Genomic DNA, 24,157 nt, shown 5'->3' with positions numbered 1-24,157 from the left:
AGTATGAACATTTAGAAAAGAGAAGTCTCAACCTCCCATGAAAGGACCCCCAAGACAGACCTTAAGCTATGAGCAAGCTATTCACATGGGCCGATGCGGGTTTTCAGCTATCATGATCCCAAACCATTTAGGCCTTTATAAGTAAGTCCCAAAGCTCCGTATAAAAACCTGAAAACAAATCAGCCGGGTCGATGAAAGACATGTGGGACAACAACTGAATTGGGATGCTGCGTTTTGCACTGGTTTTAATTCCTAAATCCTGCCCGTTCGTGGGCCGCCCAGAGTTACACCCCATTAATTTAGAGAGGTGCTTAAAACCTGTGGCTAGCTCCGTCTTCTCCAGCCAGAGCTGCCAGACCCCTCCGGAGTAGGCCCTGTTTCTAGAACCACCTCCAAGCTGCAAAGAAAAAGGATACCGAGGAAACGTCACCTGGTTCTATCCAGATCTGGGTTGTGCCCTCCATTCTGACTGAGTTTTCCCAGGGATCAACATTACCGGCCCCTTGTCTGGACTGAGCCTACATCCAGTCAGCCAGGGCATCCAGACTGTAGCGTTAATGTGACCGCAGGGGAAAATTAATAAATTGAGGAAATAGATTTCTTAGATAGATTTAATTTCAATTTATTTTAAATGTAATGTATTTATTTTAAATAAAAGGAGATCAAATTGATATTTTATCCTGGCTCCTACCCATTTGTGCGAGTACATTGCTAATAAGCTATCTGAAAAGGTTAAAGCATGGCAACTGGGCCAAAGTTTATTAAAACTGAGACGTTTCGTTACTCATCCAAGTAACTTCTTCAGTCAAAATGAAAATTTGGGTAGGCGGAGAATCAGATAGTCATTGGAAAGAACCACCTCTTGCCATAAGGATTGCAGGAGATTTCTCCCAAAATGAAAAGCAACATATAAATAGAAATTCAATCATCCAGACCAGTGGTGGGTTTCCAATTTTTTTACTATCGGTTCTGTGGGTGTGGCTTGGTGGGCGTGGAAGGGGAAGGATACTGTAAAATCTCCATTCCCTCCCCAAGAGCCTTAGTGGCGCAGCAGACTAAAGCGCTGTTAAGTAGCACCAGCTGCCTGCAATTACTGCTAGTTCAAATCTCACCAGGCTCAAGGTTGACTCAGCCTCCCATCCTTTCGAGGTAGGTAAAATGAGGACCTGGTTTGTGGGGGCAATAAGGTGACTTTGTATAAAAAAGAACACCGCTTTGGGGGGGGGGAAAGCCCTAGTAAGCAGGTATATACAGAAGTATGAAGGTTATTGCTTAACGCATTGTAAGACGCCCTGAGCCTCTGGAGAAGGGCGGCATATAAATCGAACCAATAAATAAACAATAAATAAATCCAGGGGAAGGTTACTGCAAAATCCCCATTTCCTCCCGATCAACTGGGACTGGAATAATAGATGAGAATAGATGGGGGCAGGGCTAGTCAGAATTTCCACTACCAGTTCTCCAGAACTGGTCAGAACCTGCTGAAACCCACCTCTGATCCAGACCAAAAGTATTTTAAAAGATTAAATCAAGCACCAAGGTTTATTAAAACTGAAATGTTTCATTACTCATCCAAGTAACTTCTTCGATCAAAATGAAAATTTGTATGGCAAGAATTGGTTCTTTCCAATGACTATCTGACACTCTTCCTACCCAAATTTTCATGTTGACTGAAGACACTACTTGGATGAATAACGAAACGTCTCAGTTTTAATAAACTTCGGTCCAGTTGCCATGATTTAATCTTTTAAGATACTTTTGGCCTGGATGATTGCATCTCTATTCACATGTTGCTAAAGAGCTAGATAGAGTTCTCAGTTGGGAAGGGGGTCTGCCTGGCTCTTCTGGAAAGAGGTGTATTTAGCCTCCTCCTCTCCCCCCTTTCTGGTTTTATAATACAGCTGTAAGCACCTGAGGGAAGGACAAGAAGTAATAGGTGGAAGCTCATTAAAGAGAAACCCAACCTGGAACTAAGGAACAAATTCCTGACAGTGAGAACAATTAATCAATGCTTGCCTCCCAGACTTGTGGATGCTCCATCACTGGAGGTTTTCAGAAATAGATTGGACAACCGGTTGACCAGGATGGTATAAGGTCTCTTGCCTTGAGTAGGGAGTTGGGCTACAAAACCTCCAAGGTTCCATCCAACTCTATTATTCTATGTTCTAAATTTCAAGGGAAAGAGGGGTGCAAGTCCATTCCAGGATTTTGTGCCCAGTGTGGTGGGTATATAACGGGTCAGCAACCTGCAGCTCTGGAGCCGCATGTGGCTCTCTCATCCCTCTGCTGCGGCTCCCTGTTGCTGGGCAGCTCCACAATTGATAGGGCTTTCGGTTAGGACAAGTAGAGGAAAAAGGATGCAGTGCTAGGAGGAGACTACGATGGGGAAACTTCACTTCCGGTCGGCTCCAGAATTGAATGGCGGTTTCTGGTTAGGACCTTTGTGGCTCTTTGAGTGTTTAAGGTTGCCAACCCCTGGTATATAAGATGCAGGTCTGATGCAGAATTAGCTCTCTTTTTTTTTTTTTTAATTTGATTTATATGCCGCCCTTCTCCGGAGACTCAGGGCGGCTTACAATGCGTTAAGCAATAGCCTTCATCCTTTTGTATATTTATACAAAGTCAGCTTATTGCCCCCACAAACTGGGTCCTCATTTAACCTACCTTAGAAAGGATGGAAGGCTGAGTCAACCTTGAGCCTTGGAGAGATTCGAACCAGCAGTAAATTGCAGGCAGCTGTGTTAATAGCAGGGTGCTTTAAACCACTGTAGTACCAAGCTCTGATGTGGCGGAGGGAATGGGGTGATGCCTCTTGCACAGAGGATGCCAGCTATGACGTTTGGTGTCTCGTTGGGCAGCAAAGGTCAAAGACTCACTGAAAGGGGGTGGGAAGGATTCATGGGAGAAGCGAAGTCTGCCAGAAGCCATTTGCCAAGATGGCTGCCTTCTCTACCAGAGAGAAGGAAGGACTTGCTGATTTTTTTGCCCTTCCATCCCCTTCAGGGACTGCCCAGAGAATTTGGGTCACCATCATGGGAGCAAAGTAAAGCAGGGGTCTCCAACCTGGGCAACTTTAAGACTTGTGGACTTCAACTCCCAGAATTCCTCAGCCAGCAAAGCTGGCTGAGGAATTCTGAGAGTTGAAGTCCACAAGTCTTAAAGTTGCCCAGGTTGGAGACCCCTGCCTTTAAAGGATTCGGAGATGGGTCACCCTGTGTGCTGACACCATGGGTCTTGGGTGAGAGCCAGCCGGGGTGACATCGTTAGTAAAAATTCTGGACTAGGACCAGCGTTGTGTCCCCGGAGCATTTGCAGCTCTGGCCAAAACAGGGTTACGTTCTCTCCGCTACAGCTGCATTCAAGGCACTCTGCCTTTGAGACAGTAATGAGCTTTGCAATTAGGTAAAGTTTAGCAACACTGACCCCTGCTAGCCAAAATAGGTGCAGCATGTTCCCTTCACAAGGAAGTCTTCGGGGATTATTATATACTTTCTCTTTCCTGTCTCAACACTTCTTGTTACAAAGCACTGGTAGCAAAGAGAAGAGAAGTGAGGCCATTCCAGCCTCCATTTTCCATGCAGACAAGCCATACACAAGTCCTCAACTGCAAATTCGACGCATCTGGAGGTGGGCAAGGGATTCCTTCCTACCTTTAGGCAGCTTAGGCTCCGTAGGGTGCAGTGTAGCTTAGACAGTAGGTAGGCCACACTACAGCTAGGAGCACACGGCCTCTTTTATGGAACATGGCTGCTAGTTATTGTGTACATTCAGAAAGTATTCAGTCCCTCTTCACTTTTGTCAATTTTGTTATGCGGCAGCCTGATTCTACAGTTGTTGAAATTCGGTTTTTTCTCATTGTTCTACATTCAGTACCCCATAATGACAAAGTGAAAGCAGAATTTTAGAAATGTCTGTAAATTATTTAAAAAAAAAAACTGAAATACCACATTGGCATAAGTATTTAGAAACTCTGATGCCTCCCATTTCTCTTGATCATTGCTGAGATGTTTCTTCACCTTAATTGGAGGCCACCTGTGGTAAATTAAACCTCTTCAGAAGGCCTCACAGCTGACAGTGCAGTGCGTACTGTAGCAGAGCAAAAGCCATGAGGTCAAAGGAACTGCCTGCAGAGCTCAGAGGCAGGATCATTGCAAGGCACAGATCTGGGGAAGGAAGGCTACAATAAAATTTCTGCTGCTGAAAGTTCCTAAGAGCACAGTGGCCTCCATAATTCTCAAATGGAAGAAGTTTGCTGCAACCAGGACTCTTCCAAGGGCTGGTCACCCGGTCAAACTGATTGATCGAGGGAGAAAGGCCTTAGTAAGAGAAATGACCAAGAACCCGAAGGTCACTGTGACTGAGCTCCAGAGATCTTGTGTGGAGATGGGACAGAGTTCCAGAAGGACAACCATCACTGCAGCCTCCACCCATCTGGGCTTTCTGGAAGAGTGGCTAGACGGGAAACCTCTCAGTGCAAAACACAGGAAAGCCCGCCTGGAGTTTGCAAAAAAGCCCCTGAAGGACTCTCAGACTGTGAGGAACAAATGCTAAGCGATTACTGATTAGTTTCTGAATGCCCTGTATCCTCAGACGTACAGTAGGTGTGCCTATTCGGGTGCCATGGCTTATTTTTTACAGCTTTGCCTGAATTTGCAGCTTTTAATAAAGATTAGATGGTGAAATAGTGTCTCCTCTGTTGAATGGCAAGAGAGGTTAACAGCTGGGATAGCTTTCCATAGAGCCACTGAGTTATGGATCAGCAAGATCCAGGGCAACCAGGAACGCCCATGTTCCAACTCATCTTCAGCCATGGAAGTTCACTGGGTGCCTTGGGCTGCAGTAATTTTCTTTCTCTCAGTCCAGCCCGCCTCACTAGACAGTCGTGCAAGGTGGCAGGAGGAATGATCCATGTGGGATAGACTCTTTAACAGTTAACTATTCAGCCCTAACAGTCCCATGACCTCTGCATTTCTTCTTCCTCTGCAGATCGTATGGATACGGCCAATAAGCAACTTGCAGAGAAAGAATTTGAAGGCACTGAGGATAACAGGAAAACCATCTCCCAGCTCTTTGCACAAAGTGAGTCCATCACATTTCCTGTACCAAGAACTGTGGTTAATTGTTTTGCAAAGTGCCTAAAGCAGAAGAAAGTAGGCTTGAGAAATTCCCAGGAGACGTTGGAGAGAGCCAGGAACAACCACTCTCGGTCCCTTGCGAGGAAAAGAGCTCCTCCTCTTATTCCCTTAGACATTTCAGCTGCCATTTCTGCTCTGCTGTGTGGTTGCTTATTTTCAGCTGCCTGGAGGGGAAGGCCAGGCATGTGGGGGAAACACCGGGTGTTCGGGCCCAATTTGTTTTCCCCCTGCCTCATGCTGAGGCTCACCTGTTGGGCCAGACCATTGTTTTGGAACGGTCCATATTCAGCTGAAACCCCCGTGTCTGTTAACCTTTAACCGGGCAAAACATTTTCAACCTCAAAATGACATAAAATGTCATCAAACGCTTCCTTTGCTGATGCTAGATGTAGTTCAGCAGGGGCGACTTTCAAGGCAGAGACATCTCTGAATATCTCCCTGGATTTTGAAGAACTTTTTCCAGTACCTTAGAAGTTCTTGTTGAAGGCGTTGAGGAATCTGGGGAGGAAACCTCTCTCAAAGGATGGCCCATCACAGGTCACAGATTGGCCAGTGGTTCATTGAAAATGAAGGATGGCTTTGATTCGTCCAGAAGTCTTCATCCAGAGATGTACAACCAGGGGCCAGGGCTGCCACTCAATATTGACTACAAAACAGTAACTTTTAACTTGCAGAAGCAGGGAGTCTCTAAATTGTGGGGAGCAATACTGAGTACATTTAATTACATGTTTAATTAATCTGTGTCTGGGGACGCAGATTGATGACAGTGGAAACTAGAATTCTATGAATGGAAGGACTCCAGCCTCCTGCATGAATGCTGTGGGATTTGGCGAGCTAAGCCACCATCCCGGCAGCTCCACCCTGCAGAGTACATGGAAAGAGTTGCTAATGGGTCAGCATCTTACCAAAACTAAGAAAGGGACTTGCCTTGTTTTTTGGAGGGACCTTCACTGTTCCCCGACCATGCTAGCACAAGGGATCTGCCCACGAGAAGCCTCTGTGTGTGTCCCGACGACTCTCTGCTTCCCTTCCCTGGTAGTTCTGCTGTCCCACCATCTCTGCCTGCCTGGCTAAAAGGGCATAACTCTGAAGGGTGCTGCACAATGACTCTTGAGGTCATTGTGCAAGCAAATCCCACGTTACTTCTCAGTGCTTCTCTCTGATGACCCAGTGGACTGGCAGACAACAATGGTAACGGCAAGCCGTTCCCCAAAGTGGCCTACCTTACTACCACGATAACTGGGAAGCAGCAGGAATCTCTCTTCTATTGTCTGAAGCAGCAATTTCATCCCTTGGGATGGTGGGCCGGTTCTGGCGGGACAGATGTTCCAGCTGCATGATGTCTTCATAATGAGGGCCAAAGATAGCTCCATGGATTCTGGGGACACAAACAGCATGAACCATTTCGTCCTTTAGCAGTTATCTCTGTCTGGTATTAGGACAAAGGCTCTCCCAACAGCCTTTGCTCTGCTCTTCCCTATAATGTTGAAAAGCTGTTAATTTATGCCAGATGTTGGAAGCAGAATTGAACGAACTTGTCTAGAACTAAACCAGGTAATCTTCCATTTCTGCCAAGATGCAACCAGAGACTCTTACTGGCAGTTCTGTGGTTCTCAGGTCTTGGTGGCAAAGTTAGCAATGGCAGCGTGAAGTTTCCGAAAGATGCCCTAATTAATTCATGAGCCATGAGCCAAACTTCAAAAGAAATACAGTCATTTATTAGGAGCACCATTTCGGCAATATTCGGATGCAGTTAGAACTAATCCCACGTAGATTTACGTTCCCCTATGACCCTGTCTCCCCCCTCCTCCCTGGCCACATTCTCCAATTAAATCACATTCTCCAATTAACCACATTGGCTGGTTGTGAAACCCAACACACTCCTACTGATTGTGATAAGAAAGAATCTATGGAATGCAGCTTCAGTTAGGGAAATCAATCAGCTCTATCAGTTCTCCCTCCCTCCTGCTCATGGCAACTTGAAAGCTTTGCAAGTTGACAGGCAGCTATGAGAGCTTCATGGAAAATAGAGCATCAGGGACACTCTACCATCAGCTGCTGGATAGCATCAGAAGGAAAGAATTCTGGTTTTTGTATCCTCCTTGCAGATTCTGGCAAACAGGATTTCCTGAAATAAGAGATTTCCCAAATCATACATATGTGCAGTGTGCAAGCATACACAACTGTTCTGACCCAGCCTTAGCAGGACCAAGAAACAGATTCCTTGTCCCGAAAAAAAAACCTTTATTTAACTACTGTGAATTCATGGCATTCCCACACAGAAAATACCATGCGATAATCCTTCCAAGGCTTAATTGCAATAACAGACCTTATCAGTCCTTGGATAATTGCCAGCTTCCAGCCACAAAGCTGTAAATTAATTCCCGGCAAGAAGTCTCTGAGGAACCAACCACGATAAGCAAATCTTCCGAAAGAAAGACGAACGGTTGTCTCCTGCAACCACCACTCCCTGTTTGCTTCTATCTATTCCCCAGCCAGGGAGGGGCCATTCGGCATCCACGTGTGCCTTTCTTCCCGAGTCGGCCCCTGTTCCTCGGTTGTTCTCCTCTCCTGACAGCTCTGCACATACGTGCATCTGGAACAGGCCCCAGCTGTTCTTCTTCCCCACTTATCTCTGACTCCGAAGGCAGTTGGGAACTATCAGGCAGCCCTGGCTCTATCTCTGCTTCCGACGCAGAGCATCCATCAGAGCCTTCTCCAGGCTCCAGGACTGGCCCAAGTTCCTCCCCAACCTCCTCATCCTCTGAGTCTGCCACCAGTTCCACTGATGGCTGGCAAGCCACATCAACAATCACACACACACACCTCCTTTGTTTACTACTGCTTAACTTCCGAAACATAATTGGAGAAAATAGAATTCATGCCATCCTGTGACAATAGGAGTGTCCTCGTAATTCTTTGAAAAATGTGCTTGAAACATGTTTCCCTTCATCCGCAAAGCTAATAGCTCACCCTTTGATCTCTGCCCCCCAGCAATTCTCAAAGCCATGTTCCCCCCCCTCTTTCTACTTTACCTGCCCAGATAAAGAAACCCAGAGGGAAAAGGAGAAACTGGAAGTGGAGCTAGCAGGGGTTCGCTCAACTAATGAGGAGCAACGGAGGCACATTGAGATCCGGGACCAGGCCTTGAACAATGCACAGGCCAAGGTGGTGAAGCTGGAGGAAGAAGTAAGTCTTTCCATTTTGCTCTTGGACATCATTTGAGTATGTTGTGTTTTGACTGAATCCTTAAGACAGTGTTTCTAAAAGCAAATGATAGTGGAGCATACCTGAAACCCAGTTCAGTAAGGAAGAAAAAAAATTTGTAGGAAGTGCTTTGCTTTCCCCAAAACCATAAAATAATTTAGTACTGTTTTTCCATTTTAAGAATGGGAACATTTTCCAGATTCTTGGCTGCAGAAAGTGCAGGGCTGATGAACCTAGAAAGATCCAATTTTCAGGTGATAGGGACTATATTGTCGTCTCTTAGTAATGATTTGTTGCAAGTCTTCTATGCCTGTTTTCTTGGCGTTCTGTGATTTCTCTTGCTCCTCCTTGGCAATCCCATAAAGGTCTTTCTGGCACAAAAGAACAATTTTCATTAGAAAAAAGGTTTAGCTGAAAGTATTGGCTTACTCCTCTGAAATCTTGCATGAGAATCCTCATGGGTTTTCTTTGCTGAAGAGAGACCCACTTGGTGCAGAAATCTATGTCTGTAATTTGAAGTACCATTACTAATAGAGACACACTGGTGGTCTAATATCTGGTGGAGTCCCAGGACTGACTTTGAGGCAGATTGGAGAGGAATAAATTGCAAACATCGGGTTCTAGTAAGATCCTGTATGAGTTTAATTCCCCCGCAAACATGTATGTATCCTGCAGTCCTAGATATTTCTATTTTACTGCCATGAAGGCTACAAACTTCATTTGCCAGACCTCCAGACATTTGAGAGGTCTGTGGATAGCAGCGAAGCTCTCAGTGGTTGCTTAAGGCAGTAACAGGTTGGACTTTTGCTAGTACACGATACTTACCCCTACTACAAAGGAGTCTTGTTATACTACCGGTAACTCAGAATTTCCAAATGCTATTTCTGTACTGTTTCTCTGCCTTTCATTCAGCTTTCATTCCCTTCTAGTGTTTCTAACCTTTGGATTGTCCTGCACTTCTCATTCCTGGTTAATGTCTTCTGTACTCTTGTTTTGCAAGATCACCGTACTTGTGTGGGTGATTTAAGAAAAAGGAGCACAAAAGCCTTCCGTTAACTAAAGCTCCCACTTCTTTAAACAGTGAAAAATGCTGCTTGTTCCTTTCTGCCTGCCTCATTTATAAGATACTTAAAATGTTTAGTTTGCTGACTCTTCCTCCCCTCTAAGGTTACAAAAATTTATCTTTTCATAAAGCATCATCTTTGCAGTCCTGGTACCAACAGACAGTCCAAAAAGAATAGCCCAAAATAACATATTTTATTTTATCTTGATCACATAAACCAACTTGGTATTCCTTGCTTTCACTTCTACCAATCTTAACCTTTAATTCATTCAAATATTGTTGTGGGATTTAATTTCTCCTCAATTCTTCTTTATCCCATTGCACGGATTTCTTCAACAAAGTCTCTGTTGTACATCTTATAAGAACACATTTTGCAGGTCATTCTCTTGGCTTAACATTCGTATTTTCCGTTTACTTTTAAAACTTCAGTCAGTTTCTTTTGTATATCTAGTAGAAGGTCTTTGACTTCCAACCATTATTTAATGACTGTTTAGCGTTACAGTGGCACTGAAAAAAGTGACTTATGACTATTTTTCTTACTTATGAACCTTGTAGCCTCCCCGTGGTCATGTGATCAAAATTCGGACACTTGTCAGTTGGCATGTTTCTATGACAGTTGCCTTGTCCCAGGGTCATGGTGATCATCAGCTTTTACAACCTTCCAACAAGACAGTGGGGGACACCAGACTCACTTAACAACCTTATTATTAATTTAATAGCCGCAGTGATTCACTTAACATCTAGGGCAAGAAAAGACTTAAACAGGGCAAAACTCACTCAACTGCCTTGCTTTGCAGTAGAAATGTTGGGCTCAGTTGTGGTCGTAAGTCAAGGTCTACCTATAAAGCACCCTTCTCTTGGCCTTTCGTTTATAGCTTTGGTACTTTCTCGGTCTGTCTTGTCCTTCCATGTCTGTCATTCCTCCGTTAATGTATTTTAGATCTAGTTTGTTGATAGAAGCAGACATCATTACTGACAGTGTTGATATTATAAGTTACCAATTTCTGGCCCCATTATTCAAAGTTTGTATTTAAAAGATTGTTTTTGATGTTACGACATTTTGTGTCGTTTTATAAGTCCAAATATTGACTGGCATCAAACGCAGGCTTGTATTTTTTTTTTCTTCTGCTTAAAATGTTTAGTCCCTTCTAGTGTCCTGTTCTAAAATCATCACTTATTTTTGTTATGACTTGCTAGCCAAAATAAGTCTGTTCCCCACAGGAAACTCTTTATTTTTTATAGTTAATTCCAAAATCTTATAGTAGCTGTCAATATTCCTAATTATTTGGACTCTGAATCCATTTATAACTTTCTTAGATCAAAATCTCATTCAGCTTTTTGCTGTTTATTCCAAATTCTTTATGTTCCTTAATATATAATTGATCTTTTTTCTGTTCAGAGTAGAAGATAAATTCCCCTGATGAAGACCTGTCATTCTGAAGGACTCTTTAGTAGCTTTAAGATGCTTAAAAGGCAATTCTCAAAAGTGATTAAAAAGCGAGATTGCTGAGTCTGATGCCTTTAAAGAGTTCTGCCATGGCTGTAAGCGAGATGGCTGAAGCCGTCATTCCTGTCATTCAAACTGGTGGAAAAACCACTGTCTCCTCATAAGAAGCAGCCCTCCGGAGCCCATGTAGGGCATCTCTTGTCCTCTCTTCGTTCAGAGATGTTCCTAGTCGCTGGTTCCTTGATCTTCGCAACATGAATCAGTTCGCCATTCTTCTCCCAGAATTTGTTAGCTTGCATCTGTAAAAGAAAAGTAGGCAACGCACTTAGCTTCCTTGTTCTATGGCCCACAGCCTCCCAGAATTTTCTGCTGGCTAAGCAGGTTCTGTGCTCTATTGAGCTTCCCTTAAAGAGGGGAGTCCTCAGATTGGAGGCCAGGCCACTGCAATACCAAGAGCAGGACTGGCAGCTTGTGAGGATTCTCTTCAAGTGACCTGTCTGCTCTTCCCTTACATGTGATTGTTCTTTATTGAGAATCTCGGACATAGAAGAGCCCAGATTTGAGTGGCTGTTTCCATCACTCAGCTGTATCCATGACGATTTTGGCAAAGTGCATCCCATATTTCAGTGTAGTTGTAGAATATGCCAGGTTTCCCGTGGGAGAGAGATCCTGCAGGGCTCGACTGCTGTAGCCATTAACAGCTCACTTTACTTTGGGAGAAAAGACGGGGCTGTTCACAGCTTCTTAGAGAAGGAGAAGGCTTGGAAGGGAGACAACTGCCCTGCTTTCATCTCAGGCCGATGAGATGCCATTGCATGGAAACTCTGCCAGAGGGGAAGGCACCAGTTTCCCTTCTTCCTGGCAACCAATGTGAAAGCTTCTCTGTGAATGAGAACCAACCTCCATCGTGCTGTGCCCCGAGAAGGGGAAGAGAAAAGGTTCAGCAGCCGGACTCAGTCTGACCAAATGTTAAAACCATCATCCCTGTGTTGGATTTGCCGTGTAATCCTAAACCGCCAGACAAATTGAAAACAAAAAATGAACTTTTGAAGATCTCTGGTTAAACTCATAGCAGGTATTAAGCTGTGATAGAAAGTTTGGTCAAAGCTTGTTTATTTATTTTAATTTTTCTGAGTTGGTAACTGTTGAGAATGTTTGACTCCATTTGGCGAGGAAGATGTGCTTAGCTAAGCTGTTTTTCGGCAGAGAGGCCAGCGGGAGGCCTCGGGCTTCCTTTGATCCTGTAACTTGGGCTTTCCTTTCTTTCTTGGCTCTCCTCAGCTTCCCTAACCTTTTCCAGGCCCCTTTTAAAAGCAAACCGGGCTCTTGTATTGCTTAACTTTGGATGTCAACATCTCAGAGCAGAACTCAGCCATCTTGTGCTCAGGGGTGTCTCCTCCCTTATCATTTCATGGGCCTCCCTGGCTCCCAACTGATTTGGAAGACATGCGGTGGGACTCAGGCAAGCAGCTGCCCTTTCGGCAGCACCTCAAAGCAGCCCAGCTTCTTTGGAGCCTGGAAAAAGGTGTCACAGCTGTGCTAATTTTAATGAGGGGATTCCTTCCCCAACCCTAATCCTAATTGTTTGGGCCAGAAATCTGGTGTGAGGTTCAATAGCTGTCTTCTAAAATCTCACAAGATCTCAAATTAAAAGCCTGAAGTTAAATGTGTGAGGCCAGTCTCACATTTGGCACAAGCTGGCACAAATCTAGGTCATTTTGCAGAAATGTACTTTGATTTCAGGCATCGTGAGTGCCTGAGGTGATTTGGCACCCACAAGGAATATGGGTAGATGACCTACGGCCACAGTTGGGAGCAGAATATCCATTGCTAAGCAAGGCAGTTGTTGAGTGGATCACATCCCATTTTATGACCTTTTTTTCCCATGGTTGTTAAGTGAATCACTAAAGTTGTTAAGCAAAGCCAGTTTCTCCCATTGACGTTTTTGTCAGAAGCCGACCAGTTGCAAATGACAACCAGTTGTCCATCTGTCATAAGTACAGGCCTGTTGCCAAGCTTCCATATTTTGATCACGTTACTGTGGGGACGAGGCGACAGTCGTAAGTACGAGGACCAGTCTCAAGTCACTTTTTTTCAACCCTGTTGTATCTGTGAACAGTCACCAAACAAATGGTTGTAAGTTGAGAACTACCTATAGTTTGCCACCTCCTTTACTAGGTTGGGATGGATTGGAGCTTCCAATTCTGGGTAGCTGAATTGCTCAGAGTGGCTGGAAGTGACCCCAAGACGGTAAGAGCATAACTCTGCCCTGGACAGGCGGTTCTTGGTCAAGGCATGTGACGCTTCGGGTCTTGTTTTGTGTCCCTGTGTCTGCCACCCAGAGATGAGCCCCAGCCCTCCCCCTCTCCCCCCTTCCCCCCAGTGCATCAGGTGCAGATTGCATAATTCTAGGCAGCTTCCAGAAAACTTTCCATGGACCAATATGGAGGGGGGGCCCTCAGTTGAGAAAGGGTTGTGCATCCATAACGACAGAAATTGCTGGGTTATTTTTAAACTGCTTTCTCGAGCCCTGCATTTTGGTTAGGGAGTAATTTTCTAGGGTTTTAACGAGCAAACAGTGGTGCTCTCTCCTTGGAGGGTAACATTGTATGCAGGGGTGAAAGGCTACTGGTTCGGTTCGGTTCGGGCAAACCGGTAGTAAGAAAATGCTTTAAAAAAGTAAAAAAAAGGTTCCAACGATTCCGCAGCACAGCTGATTGTCAATCAGCTGAGCTGCGTAACCGTCAGAACCTCTTTTTTTACTTTTTTAAAGCATTTTCTTACTACTGGTTCGGGTGAATAAGTAGTAAAAAATGCTTTAAATTTTTTTTTTAAAAAAAGGTTCTGATGATCATGTGGCACAGCTGTGATTGTGGGAACTTTTTTTTTTTTACTTTTTTAAAGCAATTTTTTACTACCTATTCGCCCGAACCAGTAGTAAAAAAAGTTTTAAAAAGGTTTTTTTTTAAAAAAAAAAAGGTTGGTCACGCCCACCGAGTCACATGAAGCCACACCCACCAAGCCACGTCCACAGAACCGGTAGCAACAAATTTTACATTTCACCACTGGTAATATGGCACAAATTGGTTTGGCCAGCATTTCTGAGCAGGCACATTGGCGCCTTACTCTATCCAAATCACCAGCTAGTTTTGGAAATCAGATTCTTCCCCATCCCTTGCCATTAAAGTTCATTAACCACATTTCCACAGTGGTGGAAAAATTAACATGCATATTAAGAACTGAGTAAAGCACAGCGCTTTCAAACATGTTCATGATGCATAATGTTCCTCATCTAAGTTTATTAAGGTCAATATTTCTTGGGATATAGTATGTTGTGCTCAAATATGCATTTTAATGATCTTGTTTGTTGAATAGCTCTCTTTTTCTAGTCGTCTCATTGGTGTCTGTCACTGTCTATTAAAATAAATTAGAAAAACTCTCAGAATACCCTTGGTGTTAGAATGTAGTCTGGATTTCCAGGAGGGAAGGGATGCATTCCGAAGGAGCAACAGACAGCAGCATTTAGATCAGTGTTTCTCAACCTTGGCAACTTTGAAGATGTGTGGACTTCAACTCCCAGAATTCCCCAGCCAGCAGCTGCTGGCTGGGGAGCAACTGCTGGCTGGGGAATTCTGGGAGTTGAAGTCCACACATCTTCAAAGTTGCCAAGGTTGAGAAACACTGATTTAGATAGTCTGTGTCGGAGAAAGAGGCTGAAGGCAACGCATCCTCCCTGCACTTCATGGTACCAGTAGTTTGCTTTAGATTGGCACGATTCTGCCGGAAGGCGAGGAACAATTTTAAAAAGCCTGCTTAGAAGAATCCTGTGTCTCTCTCGGTTTTTGGAACCTGACCGATTGTTTTGTGATGTGTGATTGGCAACAAAAGTGGGCATCACTTGGAGCTCTTTTTTTGCAGGCTTAACTGGCGAGGCCAGGGATCAACATGGACCATCCAGATTCGATGCTCCAGCTCTGTCCTCAGTCTGAGACAACCAGCCCAGTTGATGGGGCGACCGAACTCTTACTCTTTGTTTGTCTCCCTCCTTCGCTACAGCTGAAGAAGAAGCAGGTGTACGTGGAGAAGGTGGAGAAGATGCAGCAGGCGCTGGTTCAGTTACAGGCTGCTTGTGAGAAGCGGGAGCAGCTCGAGCACCGGCTCAGGACTCGGCTGGAAAGAGAACTCGAATCGCTCCGCATGCAGCAGGTAAAGGCAGCTCCACAACTTCTGCTTTTCCATCCGAAAAGGATATGCAGAGGTATTTGTTTATTAATCAAATGGATGGAGCCACCCATTTCACCCAAAGCAACTCTCGGTGGTCACACAATAGGATAAAACCGCAAATATAAAAATATTTTTAAAATGTAACAATCTACATTAAGAAATAAATGATATAAACTAATCTGCAGTGTCCTAGTCAAAGACAGGACCGTAAGCGGCCACTTCCCCCAAACAGAGCCATCTGAGCATGTCTCCGGTTCACTAGGCAACCCCAGGCCTGATCACAGGGCCAGCTCCTGAGCTCCGTCCTTCCCTAACGTCAAAAGGGAGGGGAGGAATCTGATTTCAGGGGAAAGGATGTTCCATAAGGAAGACGCCACCCCAGAGAAGGCACGTCTCCTGGGACCTCCGATGCCATTCCCTGGCTGATCTCTCTCTGCCAGATCTGATAGAACTGGGGAGAGATGCTCCCTCAAATAAACTGACCCCATGCCGTGAAGGGCTTCCAGGGTCAGTATCAGCACTTCAAACTGGACCCAGAAGCTTCTTGGCAACCCTGCGGCTTGTGGAGCAGAGGCGTCTCATGCTCTGTTCTAGGGACACATCTAACCGCCTTCCCTGCTGCATTTTGCACCAACCGAAGCTTCTTCAAGGGCAACCCATCAGGGGTGAAATTCGACCGGATCGAACCGGCTCAGGCGAACTGGTAGGGAGGATTTGAATCAGTTTGCTGAACCGGTAAAAATTACCCCTGGTTGGCCTCGCCCCTGCTCGCCGCTCACCTCTTCCGGCCACTCGATATTCCACAGAATTCAACGTTAAATGCAGCAGAGAGAATCCGAACTTCTCTCCCTCCATTCACAGCAGAGCTGCCTGTCCCTTTAAGGTGCTTTGACCCCTGGGAGGGAGGGGGCGGGGGGGGACCAGAAAGGGAGCAGCAGCTCTGCTGTGAATGGAGGGAGAAAAGTTCAGCTTCTCTCTGCCACAGAATTCAGTATGAGCCTTTCTCCTGCTCATACACACATTTTTTCCTACCAGGTTCTGTGGGTATGGCTTGGTGGTGGTGGGGGGTGTCATGTGACAATGGGTGTGGGCATGAGTGACATCAAGTTGGCCACACCCACTCAGTCACAGGACCCACCACCACCAAGCCACGCCCACAGAATCGGTAGGGAAAAAATGTGAATGTAAGGCATGTTACATTAGTCCAGTCTGGGGACTGGAGGAGGAGTCAATGGGTCAAGGGCTCTTTTTCAGACAGAGGCTGTAGTTGAAAGTGCCAGGTCTGGAGATAATTGTGGCTTTCCCCAGAAAGCTCAACGGGGCTGGACACGGATGGAAGAGCACCAGCAATGCTCTGGGTTCTAGACTGGAGTAGGACATCTAAGAAAAGACTTGACAGAGAAGGCAAAGGCAGCCCACTTTTAAATGGTGCTAAGAAAACTTCATGATTCCACCAGGAAGCCAGTCTGGATGTTTTACTTTAATAGGAGGGGTTGCCAAATTCATGAGCCATGTGCAACCAAAGTTAAAATGTTTACAGTTTTAAAATAATTCTACCACTTGCAGGATAATCAAATCTTTCTGAACTTCCTGCGATCTCATCTCCAAAATGCAAGAATGAAACGCTCCCATGATTTCAAAATCCCTTGCAACATTGAGGTCCCTTTTTCATTCATTTATTTCACTGTGATTGCTTCATTTGGCTTTATCGGGGGTGTGACAGGTGCTGTGTGGCTGGTCCCTAAGTAGAAATATTGTTCCTGCCTTGACATGTGACATCCGTTTAGGCTTTGTCACCAGGCAGGGGTTGGATTTGGACTGTTATGAGAGAGTTGCCACCTGGGACATCCTGTGGCCATCCCCACCTTGGAGAATGTAAGGGATTTAACTTTCTGGCCAAAGGGAGAGAGCAAACTGCTCACTCACTGCTCAAGGAAGACTGCTGGAATCATAAGTCTGGAAGGGACCTTGGAGGCCCCCCAGTCCAGCATCATTCGCGTGTCCCTCTCCCCACCTGGACTAGCTAAGGTGCCCCACCACATTTGTTGCCGTTCTGCACACTTCTCAGTGGACTTGTTCTGTTGCCTTTTCCTGCCAGCGCCAGGGAAACTCTCAGACGGCCAACGCCTCCTCCGAGTACAATGCTGGGGCCCTGATGGAGCTCTTGCGCGAAAAGGAGGAGCGGATTCTGGCTCTGGAGGCGGATATGACAAAGTGGGAGCAGAAGTATCTGGAAGAAAGTGTCATGCGTCAGTTCGCACTGGATGCGGCAGCCACCGTGGCTGCTCACCGGTAAGAGTGCACACACACACACAAACATTGAGACAACTTTGCAAAAGAATCATATATAATCTGACAGGAAAAAAATGTGCAGCTTGCTCACAAATATGCTCACATAACCAACAACTCTTCCAATTTCATCCTGGCAGGTCAAACCCAAAGAGAAGTAAGGAATATTGGTAGTTGGGGAAAATCCAGTTTCCAATTAATACAATATATTTTGACCATGTAATAGCAAAAGTATTTACCGTATTTTTTGGAGTATAAGACGCACCTTAGTTTTTGGGCAGGAAAATAAGAAAAAAGCTGATTGGCAGGTGGATCAAATACCCCCCCTCAGCTGTTCCCAGAGGTGAATTTTAGCAACAGGTTCCTTGGTTGTGAGCTCTGTGCCTTGCTTTTTTTGTTCCCCCTGCCTCTGAAACTTCTGAAACTCCACTTCAGAAAAAACTTTTTTTCCTGCCTCTGAAAGCCTCCGAAACAGAGCTTCAGGAAAAAAGCCTCTGAAGCTCTTCTTTGGGGGCTTCTTTTCTGAAGCTTTGTTTCTGATGCTTTTTTCAGCCTCTGAAACCTCCTTTGAGAAACTGGGCGGGGCTACATTCGGTGTATAAGACACACCCAGATTTTCACCCTCTTTTTTGGGGGGGAAAGGTGCGTCTTATATTCCGAAAAATACGGTACCAAAGTTCTTCCTTCCCACTTCTATAACTTATTATGCTGACTCCAATTTATATCCCCTTTCAAACGTATATATTCCCATTCATTTTTTTTCAAAAAAAGGCATCATCTATAGAGCAGTTCTTCCGATCGGCAAACTGTAAGGCAGAGATCTTCAAACTTGACAGCTTTAAGACTTGTGGACTTCAAGTCCCAGAATTCTCCAGCCAGCTGGCTGGAGAATTCTGGGAGTTGAAGTCCACAAGTCTTAAAGCTGCCAAGTTTGGAGACCTCTGCTGTAAGGAGTCAAATGTAGAGGGAAGGCATAGTCCTTTACCAATCTCTCAATGGAAGTGAGTGCAACTGGATGGTAATCCTTAAGGCATATGAATGTAGTTTTTTTGGGCACTAGTACAATGATTGCAGTCTCAAAACATGATGTTGTTTAGAAAATCTGTGTCACCCTTACATGTTGGGGAAGCTCCCTTATAATAATCACCCGATTATTATCACTTATAATAATCACCCAAATACCTTGCCACATACATCATCTTTAAACTAAAGACATATATTTTCTTGCATCTCAGAATCTAACGAACTATTTTGGTTCTGTATATGGGGATTTCTTTTGCAGGGGAAATTGGATTATCTTATTTTCCCCTGCTCTCCAATGTGAAATGGCCTAATTCAGCCAGCTGCATTTTGCCTATTTGCTGATGATGGAACAAGTTGGGTTCCTTCTTGCCTGGTAAATGGGAAGCTTCTGTGTCTCAAAGCCAGGCAGGGATCCCTGACTCCCCATCCAATACTGTTTGCAGGGACACCACTGTAATCAGCCCTTCACCCAACACCAGCTATGACACTTCCCTGGAAGCTCGCATCCAGAAGGAAGAGGAGGAGATCCTTCTGGCTAACCGGAGGTGCCTGGACATGGAGGGCAGGTAAGGGCAGCTGCTTCGTTTTTCTGCTCTGCATGGGGTGCGACTCTGAAATCCCGAACTCTTGAATTACCCAGAAATCCATGAAGGTCTTGACTGTTCAGGGAGTCTCAGGCTCCCAAAACCAAGAAAGATACAGAGAGTTTCTTTTACTGTTCCTCACCCAGAGACAGAAGTCTTGCCTCATTAAAGTAACTACTTGCCTCATTAAAGATGTGCTCTGTGAACTTTGGGGGGGGGGGGCGGCTGTGTTGACCCTCTTCCTCCCAACCGAACTAAACCAGTGATGGCTAACCTTTTCCGGACTGGCTGGCAAACCCCCAAAATGTAATGCACGCATAGTCCCCGTGCATGCACCCTGCCCCCCCTACGCAGGCTCAGCAGAGACCTGAAGACCAGCCGAGATGCGCGGCGGAGCTGAACTGGAACAACAGCTAGTGTGCCATCAGAGAGGGTGCTGCGTGCCACCTCTGGCACGCATGCGATAGGTTCGCCATCATGGATCTAAACCGTCTCTGGATCCTCTGGGATGCAGCCCCTCCCTCCCCCCTGGGAATCCAGACTACATTCCACCACAGGATGTTCTGCATGGGCTACTCTTGAAAAGTGGCCAAGTTGGAGTTGACACAAAGTAAAGTAACTAACTAGCGTAAGGTAGAAAGAGCATAGGATTCCAGGACTGAAAGATCTACATCAGTGGCCAGTTGCTTATCAAGTGCAGTTAAGATGATTGCATTGACCTGGGAAGTCCTTCGTGGTTTAGGGCAGCCCCAGGCTTGCAATGACCCTCCCTGTCCAGCTGTTGAGCCCCGTGAAGAGGCTCTTTGGAGGTGCCCTGTTTTCAGAGGGCATTCAAAAGGGGGAGCTTGTCCTGCATTCCTCTCTATGGTACCCCTTCATCACATACATGAATGATCAAGAACTCTTGCTCTCCTGCCTGTTTTTAATACTCAGACGATGAAAGGCAGAATTCCTGTGCTAGGAAAATATGTTGGCAACCCACATTCTAGCATTTCCCCCCCCCCCAAAAGATAAAGCAAAGCAATGAAGTAATCAGGAAGAGGAGGAAGGAGATCTTGGACATTTCTGCTCCTTAACTACTACATTACCAGTGTCGGTTCTCCATTCTGACAGGGATCCGGGGCCTTTCAGTTTGCAAATAGGAGGTTGTGGGAGGAGGGGGACAATCAATCTCTGGCTTTTGTAGGTGGAATCCATGTTTAGTTTCGGTATTCCCCCTTTTTGATGTTTTTCCTAGAGTGATTTAAATTCCTCTCTTGGGACTGTTGGGCTGAGGCTAATGTGGCCTGGCAGGGCTTCTTTGGAAGGTCCCGTTGCTTACACACCAGTGCAGCATATTCAGGGCCTTCCACATCGTCTTTCCACTCTTTGGATGTTGACGTCTGAATCTGCAGCTTTCCTGATCGAGAGAAGCAGGCCTGGAGGTCTAGAGTACCGCAGGGAGGCAGGGAGGCAGGTGTCTGGCCAACTAGCTGATAGATCCAATTTTCTGAATCCTTGGGAGAGCTTGTATAGCCCGAAAAACAGGGGGGTGACTGAAATGAGGAGATTGTTCTTTTCTCCCGCCTCAGAATCAAGACTCTTCACGCTCAGATCATTGAGAAGGACGCCATGATCAAGGTCCTTCAGCAGCGGTCCCGGAAGGAGGCCAGCAAGACCGACCAGCTGTCTTCCATGCGGCCAGCCAAGTCCCTCATCTCCATCTCCAACGCGGGCTCTGGCTTGCTCTCCCACTCCTCCACACTCAGCAGCACCCCCATCCTGGAAGACAAGCGGGAGGAGAAGAGCTGGAAAGGCAGCTTAGGTGACTCTTTCCTCCCCTTTGAATAGAGAAGCCAAAGGGAAGAAGGTCATCAATAAGTCGAAATTGCAAGAGTTACACAGGGAGTGCTTTGCATTTTATTGAGGAAAGGTTAACCGGAGAAGCAGAAGAGTTATTTTTAACAAAAAAGGAAATGATTTTTACAGGCCTTTTAACTCTTGCAGCTGAATGCCAGTACCTTCACTGCTTTATTATTTAAAGATCAATCTCCTAATAGGTTTGATCTTGGAGCATAAGTAATATTTGATTAAAATCACCAAACACACAAAAAAATGTGCTGAAAACATTAAGGAAATTTTTAGTTTCTAACTTCCATTATCATGATTTGCTATGAAATGTTGTACCGCCCTCACAGGGGCTCAGATCTGTCATTTGGGACATGGGGACCTCTGGCAGCCGAAGGGAAGATCTACCTGCTTTTATTGGCCACAAATTACAAAATGTTGTTCCTTGTAGATTGAGTAAATTGTTCCAAATTTACACATACTTAATTTTTTCCAATAAACATCTATTTTTTGTTAATCAAGTAAAAAAGCCTAAAAGGAGAAGGAATCTATGTATATAATTACATGGAGAGCGGTGTAATCTGTAACTTAACCTGTATTGCTACTGATCTTTTTCCTATTCCCCATAATGTTTTTAATGATGCTATTTGCAAGATTTACATTTTGAAAGTGGCTTCTGGCAGTGGCATCTGGAAAGTTAAGGATAAGTTGACAGACTATGAGGATAAAAATGAGGCTTAAAGCTCGATTGATGGCTGCCTGACTCCTTATAGGTTGCCGATGTGGAATTCAGCTCTGCTTGCAGGTTGCGATTTACACAACCGGCAGGTGCAAATCCTTCTTCCTTTCTCAATCCTGCATACACTTGCTTGGTAAAGTGGCTTCCCTGGAGGGTTGAATGGGCAGAGTTAGCAGCCAGGCCCCGGCCCATGGCAGAGCCAACCTCCAAGTAACCACCTGCCCCTCTTCCCTGCCAGGTGTTCTGCTGGGAACAGAATGCCGCTCGGAGTCCATCCCTTCCACCCCTTCACCGGTTCTTCCCTCCACGCCGCTGCTCTCGGTGCACTCCAAAACGGGCAGCCGGGACTGCAGTACTCAGACGGACCGGGGCAGTGAGCAGAGCAAGGCCCCTGCCTCCTCCCCTGTGCCCCCCACGCCAGGGAGACTCCCAATGGTGAATCTGGCCTATGGGGCAGACAAATCAGGTACGGAGGGGTGTTACTCTCAGTTGGGTCTCCAGCACTGGACACGGCAGAGGTCAAGCAAACCGGCCAGTGTCTCCTCCTCCTCTGCTGGGTCCTGCAGCCCAAAACTGCCTGAAGTCAGGCCCAAACACAGAGAGAGGCACACAAAGTTTCTTCTAAGCACTTTCCTTTATTGTTCCTCGCCTGTAGACGGAAATCTTGCCAAACTAATGCAAACGACTTGCATCATTAAAGGCAGACTCTGAGAACTCATGGGGGGTGGGGAGCCGTCTCAAACCTCTTCCGACCAAACTCTCTGCCCTTCCCACACGGGTTTGTTAAAAACAGATCAGGCCAAACCAATCTTACTTCATTCTTTGACAAAGTGACTAAATTAGACAACCAGCGAAATGCTGTGGACCAGTGGTGGGTTCTAACCAGTTTCACCACCGGTTCGCATCGCACAGGCGCTTTGCATGCGATCAAGTAAAGCCACACCCATTTTGACCATCTCTTCCCAACAATTGGCGTTCATGTTAAAAGGGTTAAATGACAAATGTTTTGCCGATTGATTTCAAGAGTATTTTTCTCACCATCCGTTTTACGTTTAATCATGGTGACACTTTGCCTTCTTCTCCTCTTACCTGCAGATGGCTCCATTTTCCATTCCAGCACCCTAGAAAGGAAAAACCCACCTCAGAATTTGGGGCAGGACCTCAAAGATGCCGAAATGGTGGAGTATCTTATCTGAAAAGACCATGCTGAAGACATAGCAAGAAAAATTTCTTCAGATACTTTTTTAAGATAGAAATTACAGTTAACTGTCTCATAAAGGAACCTTTTTTTTGTTATTTGTGTATATAATTTACCCTCAAAGTTATGAACAGCTTAACTTATAATTTGTTCCAAAATTATTAAACTAGATTAAGAATTGTTTTCCTTACCTTTTTTTTTTTTTTAATTACTGGATCTGGTAGCAGCTGGATGAAAGTAAACCAAGGTCTTAAATGCACTACATTTTTAAAATTACAATATTTTTTAAAAAGTTTGTATTTAAGAGAAATTTGTTAGCTCTCTGGATACCCATAATGCCTTTCCAAGCCCAGGTCCACCATTTTGGCAGGAGACGGGCAATGGTGCTGCCGTGTTTTGAGTATTAAATTTCCCAAAGTTTCTGGTTTCCTCAAAACCTTTGAGCCTCCAAGAGGTGGAAGGAAACTTTCTCTCCCATGTTTTCCTTCTAAGATGAATGTCCCATTTTTGTGAAACATTCCAGAACTGGAGAAAAAAATCCAGACAAAAAGACTTTCACAATGTGCCTGCACTTAGATTTTTTTTTTCCTTTAATGTTCCTGTCTTGTCTGATGAGTTTTAGGGGGTGTCATTTTCATGTATCATGATAAGGAATAATATCCAGTGTCCAGTTTCGGATGAGGAAGCCTGAGAGGAGCCTCTTCTGCACGGATCCTGTTCAGTCCGGAGGAAGCCACGTCATTCCACCAGACGGGCTCGATGGAGGGTTCGAGGCCCTCTCTGGACACGGAAGAGGGGGTTCTTTATGAAACCCGGCCTCTCTCTTTTTTTCTTTTTTATGCTCCATTTTCCACTTTTTCATTCCCAAATGGTTTGACTGTATCTCTGAATCCTTGTATATTATGATTTAGTGCCTTACTCGAGGCAATATTTACAGCAGGGACAGTATTTTCAGAAATAATAAAAGGTGGTTCAAAAACAGTTGTCATTTTCTGAAATGCTCCTTTCCGCACAATAAAATAAAATAATAGATATTAAAATTCAGGGTTTTCTGTTCCCCAGCCCATACTTCCAGCTACACAGGTATACTTTGGGAATTTAGTAAATTTTGTACATTGGGGTAATCAACACTGCAGAAGTACATTGTAGTGATTACATTTAGTTTCTAGTAGAAGAACATTTATTTACATGATAATCACTGTCCAGATAGATCCCAGATCGATGTATATTAAATTGGGGGACTTCACTATAAAGCGAAGAGCAAGTTTTTTAATCTTTGCACATCTGGATTAAGCCAAATGTCCTTTGACTCTTCTCCTTGAGAAGGATCCTTTTAAGAGCCAGCCTGTTGCATTAGGTGCTTTTCTTGGCATCCCCTCAAGGAGTCAGAAAGGGGGAAGGGGGTCATGTCCTGCTAAATA

The 24,157-nt window shown here is 45.1% G+C and overlaps 1 protein-coding gene across 4 annotated transcripts in view; it reads left to right on the top strand.

The window, feature by feature from the left end:
* The window catches only part of AMOT (angiomotin), a 60,124-nt gene extending 36,407 nt beyond the window's left edge, over positions 1 to 23,717 (top strand). For 2 of the 4 annotated variants that reach the window (XM_060692025.2, XM_060692024.2), the window contains exons 6-13: positions 4,987 to 5,079; positions 8,179 to 8,324; positions 14,909 to 15,058; positions 17,175 to 17,368; positions 18,832 to 18,954; positions 20,544 to 20,776; positions 21,777 to 22,004; positions 22,634 to 23,717. In XM_060692025.2, coding sequence (XP_060548008.1) covers positions 4,987 to 5,079; positions 8,179 to 8,324; positions 14,909 to 15,058; positions 17,175 to 17,368; positions 18,832 to 18,954; positions 20,544 to 20,776; positions 21,777 to 22,004; positions 22,634 to 22,734 — 1,268 coding nt within the window. In that variant the 3' untranslated portion in view covers positions 22,735 to 23,717. The remainder of the gene's footprint in view (positions 1 to 4,986; positions 5,080 to 8,178; positions 8,325 to 14,908; positions 15,059 to 17,174; positions 17,369 to 18,831; positions 18,955 to 20,543; positions 20,777 to 21,776; positions 22,005 to 22,633) is intronic. The other 2 variants (XM_087877726.1, XM_060692026.2) reach the window with 1 other exon arrangement.
* Positions 23,718 to 24,157: the final 440 nt, after the last annotated feature.

This window comes from Pantherophis guttatus, chromosome 12, assembly GCF_059756535.1.
Source record: "Pantherophis guttatus breed Tessera chromosome 12, ASM5975653v1, whole genome shotgun sequence".
Taxonomy (NCBI): Eukaryota; Metazoa; Chordata; class Lepidosauria; order Squamata; family Colubridae; genus Pantherophis; species Pantherophis guttatus.
Note: the sequence above shows the minus strand (reverse complement) of the source record. Positions and strands in the feature narration are given on the sequence as shown.